General features: G+C 40.0%; 1 protein-coding gene across 1 annotated transcript in view; it reads right to left on the bottom strand.

The window, feature by feature from the left end:
• Positions 1–6712, bottom strand: part of RNF144A (ring finger protein 144A) — a gene marked incomplete at its 5' end in the record, with an annotated part of 8682 nt that extends 1970 nt beyond the window's left edge. Inside the window, 5 exons of the mRNA XM_010195121.1 lie at positions 1701–1790; positions 3093–3240; positions 5078–5285; positions 6331–6391; positions 6608–6712. Coding sequence (XP_010193423.1) covers positions 1701–1790; positions 3093–3240; positions 5078–5285; positions 6331–6391; positions 6608–6712 — 612 coding nt within the window. The remainder of the gene's footprint in view (positions 1–1700; positions 1791–3092; positions 3241–5077; positions 5286–6330; positions 6392–6607) is intronic.
• Positions 6713–11867: the final 5155 nt, after the last annotated feature.

Here is an 11867-nt window from a genome sequence, read left to right on the forward strand (position 1 = left end):
TGGAAGCGCTGACAAGCTGATGCAACTTCCAATTTACTAATCTTTGCATTTATTTACTACAGACATAAACCAAAGCTAAACTATAATCTCCTTTAATCACCATGAGCTGCAACTATTGCTGTACTGCAATTTGGAGACAGCATGCCCTTGCCTAGCTCTATGCAGCCCAGGTTAAGAGTGTACTGGTCAGACAGACCCAAGCTAGAAGTTGGCAATTCAGTGGACCAAACTTATTACTGGTGATTTTTATGAGGTATCTGTTTACTCCTTCATTTCAGCCTCAATATGACATCAAAGAACTCATGAAGTTTGATGTGGCTTTTTTTGTTTGTTTATTTTGTGGGGGTTTTTTTGGGTTGTTTTTTTTTTTTAAAACAAAACTGCCTGTTGAGTATTACATACTAATTTTCTATTTGGTTCTGTTGCTTCTGAGCAAGTTGCCCTACCCACCATCAAGCCATTCCCTCTTGCCAAAATAAGTATTTTTTTTAAATCCACAGACAACAAATCAAAAGCTCACCTCAATTTACCTTGGATAAAGATTCAAAGAAACTTAACCTAAGGAAATGATTACAATGTTGATTTGGCTTTAGTGGGCTTAGCAGAATTATATCCTGACTGGTAGGGAATTATCACTTACTTTCTCAACAATGACCAGAACATCAAACATGCTGTCTATCAAACATATTTGCACTAACTGCTGTGGCTAAGAACAGATTTCAACTAATCAGATTAATCACCTATTATTACAGGTATATCAAGAAAGCTTATGTACCCACACACTTCCTAAGATACCATTGGCTAAGCCAAGCAAAACCCAGTCCACAGCTCAGAACCCCAGAGGTGCATGTGGAGGGAGAAGGGTGTGATCCTTCTCCTTTCATTTCAGTTTAACTGTTTGTCCAGACTTGGAGTTTACTCTCTAGACCTGGAGTTTATGCTCAAATGGAAAAAAAATCTGTACTTCAAGAAAAGTATTTCACCTCAAGCTATGGTAGCTTTTTACTGGCACACAGTTAATTTACGAAGAGATGACTCAAGATACTCAGATGTTCCTATATGTCTGAAGTGACTGTAAAAGCAGTAGATTGAACCAAGTCACAAACTGGCATTTAAAGTGCATGCACCGAAGTAGTGCAGAGAGCTCGCCCATTACCAGCATTTGTGCTGGATCCAGCAAGACTGGATCTAGACTGCAAGAGGTATCGCCATACTCTTTGTAACTGTCAGTTTGAATCTGTGTTTGAAACTGCTGATAAGCTCACTGGGCTACCTGCTATCCAGCCTACACGAATGAGTCAACTAGAGCCTACAGCAAGACACTGAGCATACTCAAGCTAGTTCCTTCCCAGTTCTGGATCTGGAGCTAGGGATCCCTTGCAAGTTGAGCTTCCCTGTTAATAATATGGATGGTGGCAATCCAACTTGTCCTCCAGGTTTACTGAGAACACATTTGGACTGGCATTTAACTGGCTCTGCAAACGTACCCTTTCTAAATCTCAGTGGCTTTCTGCCAAGGAGTGTCCTCACTGGGAGAGATAACTGTGCCTCTCCAAGCTACTGCCCTCTTTAAATCTGCTATGAAAATCAGTTACCATTTGGCACAGAATTTTACCCTAAGGTGTTAAAACGAGTAAGGCAAAGGAAGGCACTATGACAGTAGTAGAGCTGTACAGAACTTTTAACGATGTGAGCCTTACCTGTGTTCTGTGCCAGATAACAGATGCCCTGGAGTGTCCCAGCTTGTTTCGACAAGGTCCTTTGTCATAATGTATAAGGAGAAAATCATCCTACAAAATATTAAATAAAAAAATAGCGAATAAACAGAACTTCAAGTTATAAAATACTATTTCCTGAGAACTTGTACAGGAAGATAAAAGCTTAGTAAAGTGGATATGGCCAGGTCCAACCTTTCCAAAGTGCTTTGTTTACAGTTAAGCATCTTCACAAACAGGTTTGTTTAGCAAATGTTATATATCCCTAATGAATTCTTCTCCCAAAGGCTCTCGAGCTGTGTATTTAAATGCTAGAATGAAGTTTAGCAAGAGGATCCAAGAAGATAAGCTGACCATTACATGTATTTTACAACCATACAGAAGAAGAAAAGGAAAATAAATAATTGTACTGCAGGTTTCCCCAAGTTGGTTCTTTTACTAGCTGAAAAATAAAAGGACAAACCAGATTTTTGAGAAATGATGTCCCTCTGTCCTTTCATCCTTTTGCAAATCAGCCAAGATAGCAGGCCTAGTACCAAGGGAACACTGCTTTTTAACTGAGCACATGAGAAGCCTGTGACTTCAGGACTGTTAGTAAAACATTCAGATAGGACAATTACAGGATTTGTATAGTCAGAGTAGCTTTCAGGAACCCAAAACATTTCCTTTGCTATTGTTAACAATGCTATAAAATAAAATAGATGACAAGAAAACAGATGTTGTATATTGTATGTACTCTGGCCCTTAGGCATGATAACAGGCTGATTTAAAAAAAACAAACAAACACATGACAGCAACAGCTTATGGACTGACAAATTCCTGGTGCTAGGAGAACAATGTATTCTTTTTCTTATGCGAGATCTATTTCTTGTCCCACAGAACACAATGAATGGTAAACAAATCTGACTGCTAGTCTCCTGCATGGTGACGCACCAAATCTAGAGTTTGTCTGTTAAACTTGCAGAGTCTAAGGAACATTGCTATACTGATCCTGCAACTCCTTCATGATGGGGAACATTGAAAAGTCAGTACTAAATTAAATACTATCTTAAAAAAAAAAAAAAGAAGCTGCTGCAACACCCCTTCTCTATGTCAGCTGCCACGTAAAGACTGCAAATAGAATATTTTAGTAAAATTTTACTTTTTAATAATTATTTACAGTATCACACAGGCAAAATACTAAGATCACACAGGTCAGACAAGTAAAACAGAGCATACAAATCATATCTAACTACCAGCATCAGGTCTGGTGGGTTGCAGTCCACCAAGCTAGGAAGAAGCTGGTGAGCTGCTATTTAATTCATTAATGAGACAGCTGGATGGCAAAGCAATGAACTTCTAAGCTTCGGAGACCCAGAGTGCATGGCATGTACTCACATCAAGAGATTCCAGACAGTACCAGCAAAAGGCATGTTTGCAGTTCTTACACATCATTTGGGCACAGCCTTCATCTCGCTCAATGTAAACTTTACACTTTGGACAGCGTTTGATTGGAGCATCATCTTCTTCCATTTTAAAAACTGAACTGTGGGAGAGAGTGAGGAATTAGTAAGATGTGTGGCCAAGTCAGTTTACAGAAGAACGTCTTAAGAACTGTATTAAGAATGTAAGCCTATTTTTCATTTTTAAAAAACAGATAAATTACTAGAGATATAGGTATTCAACTGAGGTTTATTATTCAGATATTTTGGCTATATACTGTTTTTCCAACATATCTAGAAAAAATGTGTAATGACTTCAGTGCCTGTGTAAAGAGTCAGAACATTTGCTTTACTGCATATTTTACCAACTGTTTTTGTTATCTAGTGATACTAACAGATACTATACAGTTTTCTCCTGGAATACATCAGGTGAGCAGCAGCTAGTTCACATCTAAATGCTTTGTATGTCTAGGTAATTTTCCTTTTTCCTCCCTTCTTCTTCATCAGAAAAGAGGGAGCAATTCCTTGATGGCCAACAAGCCCAGATCACATTCCTTCAGACTGGGGCACCAGGGAGACATTGCTCATCTCTGCCCTCCTTGAGGATCTTCTAGATCCAGAACCATGAGGTTTCTGGGGCATGTCGTTCTTTCAGAGTTGATCTCTTCATCTCGAACACTGTCCTAACCAGTCATGGCTCATGAGTTAGGGTCACCACTGCCTCCTTTTATCTTGCATGACTGTGCAAAAACCATAGGATGTCCCCACATACAGCGGGCACAACGCAGAGGAATGTGAAAACACTGGAAGAACATTTATTTCCCTTGAGTAGCTTTCTACCATATACAGGTTTTATGCACCCTAACAAGTAAATTTATTGTTACCGAACTTAACAGATTATATTCCCTGCAGCCAACGCCAGTGGGAGATACAAGAACAACGGATGGGGAATCAACGGTTTGCTCAAAAACAGGACTGACCCTTGATTGATTGATTTGCGCACCAGCAGGATAAAAGGACACACATTTGTTAGTGGCAACTGTATCACAGAAAAATGCTTTGAATCTATAAGCTGTCTATGAAACTTTTAACACATGGTAGCACAAACTGCTATTGGCACATTGTGCTCCAAAATAATGGAAAAACAAACCTCAAGGGAGTAAAAACTGAAGCGTGAACTGAAAACTAAAAGCAACCAAAACACGAAGGAAAACTTTTTTACCTCGCAATGAAGTTTAGTGTGCTTCAGTTCAGGTCAAGTACACACAAAAAGCATGTGCAAAAGTTACTATATTTGACTAGGAACTCGTAACGACAGCATCCTAGCTAGTCATCTGTTACAGCAAAGCTTGAAAGAAGACAGGTTATTAATAGCTAAAGTCCAAGTCTGGCCAGGACTTCAATGACACCTTGAACTGCTATACAGTCTTTGAAAAAGCCCAGACATTAAGTGGAACACATGCACAACAGCCTTTATTGTTCACTGGCTGCAGTTTGCCACTGGAAACAGCTTGAAACAGAACCTAAGATAACTGGCCAAATAAGCAGCAGTTAGAATGACTGACAGAGTATCCTAAAAATCACCGTCTGGTATGATGTTACCAACCCTCACGCTGTCCAGAATGGCAGCAGCAATGAGATCTTCTCTGAGGGGAAGCTCATGAGCTGCCTGGATATCATATATTTCCCACTGGGGCAACAGGGTGGCTGATAGAGGCTCAGGCAGCTCCTTTGTGCTTTCCCGGGAATGGTGGCGAGGAGTGAGGCTGACAAGAGCTATCCAGTTTTGGAACAGAGCACTAAAAGAACAGGAATGGCTAAGTAAATGAAACAGCTTTAAAAGAAAATATCAGGAAAGTGCCTTTTTACTATTCATACTTTGGTTTGTTCAAAAAATTGAGTGTTTTGTTTCTAAATACTTGATCTTTTGCAATACTTTACCTTGTTTCTCCTGGAAGAAAAGAAATTGGCATGTTCTCTTGACAGCCTTGACCTGGATGCCAATTAGATTTGCAAGCAGAGCAGAACTCAATGTCACAGGCTTTGCACTGGACCAGCTGGGGGTCCTGTGGGCTTGGTTCCTGGAGCTGGCAAACTGCCTGGCAAGTGGAGGATGGACACCAAGTCCGACACGGATCCAAAAGCACTTCTGCAAAGGGACATAAAAAGAACAAAATTCAAAGGCAGTTACAAGACCGGCCTTCCATAACGATGTATCCCAGCTTAGGTTGACTGGCAGGGCATTTGAAGACACACATTTTCAAAAAAAGCCTTTTAATTTAGACACTTAGACATAAATCTATGCCCACTTAATTTATGCCTACTTAGACATAAATCTGGCCTGCTTTGAAAACAGCCACCAAAGTAGAGTTTGAATTAATTGTCCACGTTCATTCACTAAACTTGTTCTGAGAATAAGATGTGTTGTTTTTCTGCAGCTGTACTTGAAGTTAAGTAGAGCATATACCATGCAGTTTTAACCCATTAGAAAGTGTTTTAACAGTGCCCTGCCCAGTAGGGCTCTATTTCAAGTTGGTCTGTGCTCTAATGTAACCAACATGATTAACAATAGCGTAAGACTGTTACACACTTTCATCCCTTTCTTGGAGGCTGCTTACTGTTTCAAAGTACACTGGAGCCAATAAAAACCTGACTTCAGTGGTCTCTAGGCTGGGTCCTGCCCTCAGCAAAACCCTCCTGTAAGTTCTCTATGGCCACACAGTTCCACATCCCCATAGGCACCCAGTCAGCGTATTTCTCATAAAAATTAACAATATTCGTGTTATCATTACACACAGAATCGCCTAGTGATTCTGCACCAGATGGCACGATGAGTGATAATGGTGGCTCCGTAAAACGGGTCAGCCTGCCTCCCCAGCCCCCAGAGTACTGATAGTCACCTCAAACAACAAAGCTCTAAATACAAGTTAGTCCCTCCCTTGGTTAGAGAGCAATATAATACATAGTAATTTTCTTTCATAGTTTATTCCTAGAACGTTGCAATTCTGGGAATCACACAGGCAAGTACAGAAGCAATGTTTTTTGGTTTGGGGGGAGTAAAGGAGGATGATGACCAAACAATTAATGCACAATGCTACTGCATCAACATGTACAGAGCCGAATTCTGATTATGAGACTACTCTGGAGTGACACCATTCCCACAGCCCCGCAATGGGTAGCATTACATGTGTTACCTCTTTCAAACTGTAGCTTCTTATATCTTTGCATGATTTCTGATGCAACCATGCACTCAATCTGTGGAAGGAAGGAAAAGACAAATTTCTAATTAGGAACCACAATACTCTAAGGCATTTTCAACACATGGAGAGAAAATATTTGACCTTTAGAGAATTATTAAAAACATACGTTGGCAACAGTGGCAGCTGTAACGTACAGAGCAACACACTTTTAAACATCCCAGAAAGAAAAAAAAAAGACAAAACAAAACAACTATTTGCAGTAAAAGTGTACCTCATTTTCTTGCAGATGACCTCGCTTGGGGCAGGCAGCATCAGGGCAGCTGATTGCTGTTTCTAGACCTTCTTTGATCAGAAGTTCCACATACTGTTTTAGGCACTGTAAGAGAGTCAAAGACTGTGTTAACTATCCCACCAAGGATAAACCACTCAGTATTTTAACAGCTTTCCTCTGAAATCTGAGGAACTGGAACTTCTTTGAAAAAACTGATACTAATGAGTCCCTTTTATAACCACAGGCCATGCTCACAGCTTTTGCCCCAGTTATACCTTTAAACAGAAAACAGAAGTTCATTTCTCCAGCAAGTAATTCTTTTTTCAATTTAAAATATACAGCAAATTAAAAAATAACAATAATGGAGAAAAGGACAAGTCACACAGGGAGCTAGAAGAAGGAAAAATCATAAAATGCCACCAAGATAAAATTAGATTAACCACACTCCAAAAATCTTTATGTGACTGGAAACCACAACACAGCTTAATAAGCAGTAACTACCCACAGACAGACATCTGTCAAGTGTACCAGACAGCAAAAGGGAGTGGTGTATCTTGCCTTCTTTTTCTAGAAAACAACTATTTGAACTTCATGGTTAAAGATATATCTTTTTCATAGGAAGAAAAAAATGTGAGAATTAGGACTTCCAGAAGAACTACAGTTTCCATGGGGACTGAATAATAAATATTGGTAACATTAATACTTTTCTCCCATAGCAACCACAGCATTTTAACCAAGTCACTGAAAATGTAGCATCTAACACAGTAGTACACAGCACAACCATCAACAAAACAGAGAAGAAAGGTGGATATTTTAGACTAAGAGCAAATTAAGACCAAACCTTGTTATACTTGAGGGGCAACCACCCACCTCCACACTTCCCACATCAAGGTGATTGCTACTACACAGGTGTCTGCTAGGGACATGAGGTGAGTGATGGAGAGAGGGAGATCCTTCTCCCTGCAGATACCGTGCAACTTCTACCAGCCTGATGATACAGAGAAAGAGCAAATGAGGGTCTGCTCTCCAGTGGATGTGTCACCTTATGGTGTTCTTACCCTGCTTGTGAGCTCAGCTGGCAGTGGCAAACTGGAAACAATTACAGAAAGTAGGTCCCTAACTCTGTTACCAGGCATGTGAACAAGGAGTGAAGCTAGACCCACAGCAGAGCAAAATGAAGATACAAAACAAGCTCAGCATCCAGCCGGGTGGGAGGTAAGGATTACACACTCTGCAGCAAGCCGTCAAAATGGGGGACTTCAGGTACTATTTCCAGTCATAACTTGCAAAAGGTATGTAACCACAAACTCACCATCAGCATGGGGAGGTCAAGGGCTGCATCGACCTTGCCAAGTCCAGCGTGTCTAAGTGCAGCTCAGAGCAAAGCCGCTTCTTCCTTCCAAGCACAGCACCAAACAGCACATTTCCAGCCTAATCCTTTGCATGTGGCTTGTAGCTGCTAAGGTCCAGACTTTGAGTCTACTCCTTCAGCCTCTTCTCTTTCTGTTCTGCCTCTCAATATGTCAATTCTGCTCCTTTCAGAGACCCTATCACCCTATATTAACATTTTATGTTAGATTTCATCTCTCACAGCTTGATTGCGGCAAAAAACTTCACTTCCTACCCACATAGTTTCTGCTGCTCTGCTACGCAGCTTTTTTGGCACTAACATGACACCACCTTGATAGCACAACAAATAATTTCTGTCTGATTCCACTTCTGCATGTCTCCTACTCGATGAAGACAACAGGTCTACTTTTTGGAAAAAAGCCAGAGATTGGATAATGGATACCTTTAGAAAGTTTCACACGTTTAAAAAATCCACATGTGATAGATAATGGCCTTGCTTTTTACCAGCAGGGATTTAATGAAGACAACTGCTCACTCAGGAGACGGTTTGACTTGCAGGTTTCCAAGCCTTCGCTCAGTGCTCTGCAGGGCAGGTGGTGAAGCAGTTTGAGAGAACCACTAGCAGCAACCACAGCAGGCTCAGCTCTGCAAGAGCCAGGTCCTAGGGTGCCTGCCTTGGCAAACAGTGGTTTCAACTGTAGGGAAGTATTAGTGCTGCCATAATGACACTGTTGGCTCTTCCCTTTCCCCTCCATTTGCAGATGCCAAGAATGGGTTAAAATGAAAACGCATACAATTTTAATGCCAGCACTTAGCTATTATGGAAAGCACTTTTCAAGCTGAATGAGCTTTGCCATCATTAATCATTAATGTGGTTCATTCTCTTCCTCAACCTGTTTGGGATCACTGCCAAAGCCCATTCAATTTGTGTCCCTTTCCTCACAACTTCCAAGGAATGACACGGTTCATCCCTGCCACAAACAGTGTCCAAGGCCTTCCCCTTCCCCTTGTGTGGCACTGGCCCCTACCCTCCTCAAAACCAGCCCAATCAAAGTACATTCCTTGTGTTACACCTTCTGGGTATAAAGATGCTGTCTTGAGGTCATGAAGTATCATTGTAAATTCAGCAGAGGATAAAGCACTCTATCCTCTCAAGACTTTGTTTCTTTAGAGATTTCTTGAGTGCAAAAGGAGTAACCCAAAGTGGTTGCAAGAGAATATGAAGCACAGGCTTCACTTGAGAGACGACACAAGATGTGCCACTCGTGTCAGAAATTTTAGACTGGCTACAGTGCTTGAAATACACCAGCATGCAAGCAAAACACAGTAGGATTAGGTGTTCAGCTATATACTATGAAAAATTCATTACAAAACAACTACAAAAAAGATGACAAATAAATCATTCCTCATTTTTGATGCAGCTTGTAGTTGATCCCATGCTAGAAGAAAGTAAGTTCATAGCCTTTCCATTAAGGAAATAAAGTACTATGTAGGATGAACAAAAAATGTGGGAGTGCAAGACACCCCAAATAACTCTCAAGATGAACAGTATTACATCATTTTTCTTAAGAGAAAATAGGAGCTGAAATTTGGTATCTCAGGGCTGAAGTTGGAATAAGGTCACCAGATACCCTTCTTGATGAACATTGACCCTTATATAACCAATATGCTGAGGATCATCTTTATTCTTCCTTTAATGGATGTGTGACAATGGAAAGTTACTTTTATTGGAAACTATACCTTTGCTAAATTCCACTTGTGTGTGGCTCCTACTCCTTTCCCAACCCAGAACTAGAACATGTCAGTTAGGACCATTAGGCAAGTAACTGTTTCACACTGCAGCTGCAACAAGTGAAGAGCTAATTGTGGTAACTTAGATTTGTGTCCAGCATGCATATTCTCAGCATATCAAATGAGTCAGGAAAGAAAAACACCAATTACTGTATGATGGCGCTCTAGGACACTACTAAGGTTGTTCGGGTTCCTTAACTATACAGATCTATACTTTAACGTTAATTTTACAATTAAGTATATTTTAAATAAGGAGATTGTAATATATTGTCATATGAGCGTTAGACAGGGAATCCCATAAGAACGGCCCTATAACTTCTGTAATTTCCTGTAGACAAAGGAAAGCACTGCATTGCATATGCATTATATATAAACTATATAAAGACTCTAGAAACCATATACATAGAACACATATAAACTATATTTAAAACTTTATATAAGGTTATATAAAGTGCAGGTCAAGGTGCATCACATGCCCCAATTGCTGCTGAACAGTGTAAGAGCAGTCAGCAGAGACCGGTTATCTCCCCTGAGCATTACACCTGTATTTTCCCCTATGTACACACATTATTTGTGCACCCCTGCTCTGTCCTCTCTCTGCATATCATTGTTGTCCTTTTTTGTGTCTGGATGACTACTTCTCTCACCGGTAACCCAAGGATCCTACTGTCCTCTGCTGTCCCCATGACAAAGGGCAGGGACACATCCACTGTGAAGAGTTTTGGCCCAGATCCATTCTCTCCCAGGGATGAACTGAGCAGCAGTTTTACTATCAGCTTCCTGTATAAATTTGGAACACTATTTTTTTGCCTCAGCCTCAGACATAGATTGGCTAATAAAGGAATGCCTTCCTTTCCAGATCTGCCAAGCACAGCCTAATATTTAAAGCTCTGCAAGATGAGTTGTACTTTTGACCTCTGTACATCAAGGATTGCACCATACAGAAAGGTGCATTCAGTGACCGCTGCCGTGCTGCTGCTTTAGAGCTGCACATCAGCTGTCAAACATTATAAACACCAAAATACTCTATGAGAATAAAAATGGTCATTTTTTGCCTACTTTCCAAACCACAGTTTTAGTCTGCTGTATTTGACTCTAACAAACCTGCACAGGCTACAGCAAAATCTCAATATAAAGAATTAAAAAATCTAGCTTTTAATTTTCTTTTAGGAGTATGTAAGCAACAGTTATGCCTATTTCTGCTGATGGTGCTTTCACTTATTTCTCCTGACAGCCAAATCAAAATAAAAATGATCATACTTCATAAGAAGGAATCTTACTTTTATTATTTCCATGTGGGGCAATACTTATCTGCCATCTACTTTGAAAGAAAAAAATGTGTTTGGTTGGTGCCCAAGGTAACAATACACAATGCACGTAATTAGTAACACTTGAAAATATTTCTGGTGAACACCATTTTTTAAATTAGAAGAGCACACCTTTTCGAAAATTTCTAACAAATTTAAAAACATCTTACTGCTACAGAAGACAAGGAATGGCTTTTCAAGCTGTCACCTTTTATTTGAGTTAAGCAGGCAAAAACATCTTATTTTTACTTTCTTAATAGCCGCTAGGTGGATCTTGTCAAAATGCAGACTTTTAACTACACTAATGCTGCAGATGCAGGTATCAAGTCATATGGGAGGTTTTATAAATAAGTCAATGGATTTGGAAAGGCCAAAAAAGCATGACAAGATTGCAGAGCCAAATATATCGTCACTGTATCATTTGATTTATTTTTTAAAGCTTTAAATGTATTTTAGTGCTGGCACTAGGCCACAGCCATCCCAAAATTAAATGTGCACCACATGCAAAATCATCATATGCTGGTATTGGTAAAATATTTTTAAAGACCCAAACACCTACAAGTAAAATATAAAGGGAAAACAGAAGAAATAAAAGGAAAGAAAACTAGCATCTACTAAGTTCTAGAAAAGAAAGAGAATGATTTTTTTTTATTACGCATTTGGTAAAGGCGAGTATTAAAGGTAGATGAAGGTAGTTGGTGTTGTGCACAAATATTAACCAGGTAAGTAACCCTTCGCCTTGGGCAGACAGTCACCAAGAGTTTTGCACCGCGCTTCGGGAACACAAGGAAGGGCTGACATGCTTTTTCAAC

The sequence above is a fragment of the Mesitornis unicolor genome, unplaced genomic scaffold, assembly GCF_000695765.1.
Source record: "Mesitornis unicolor isolate BGI_N332 unplaced genomic scaffold, ASM69576v1 scaffold2852, whole genome shotgun sequence".
Taxonomy (NCBI): Eukaryota; Metazoa; Chordata; class Aves; order Mesitornithiformes; family Mesitornithidae; genus Mesitornis; species Mesitornis unicolor.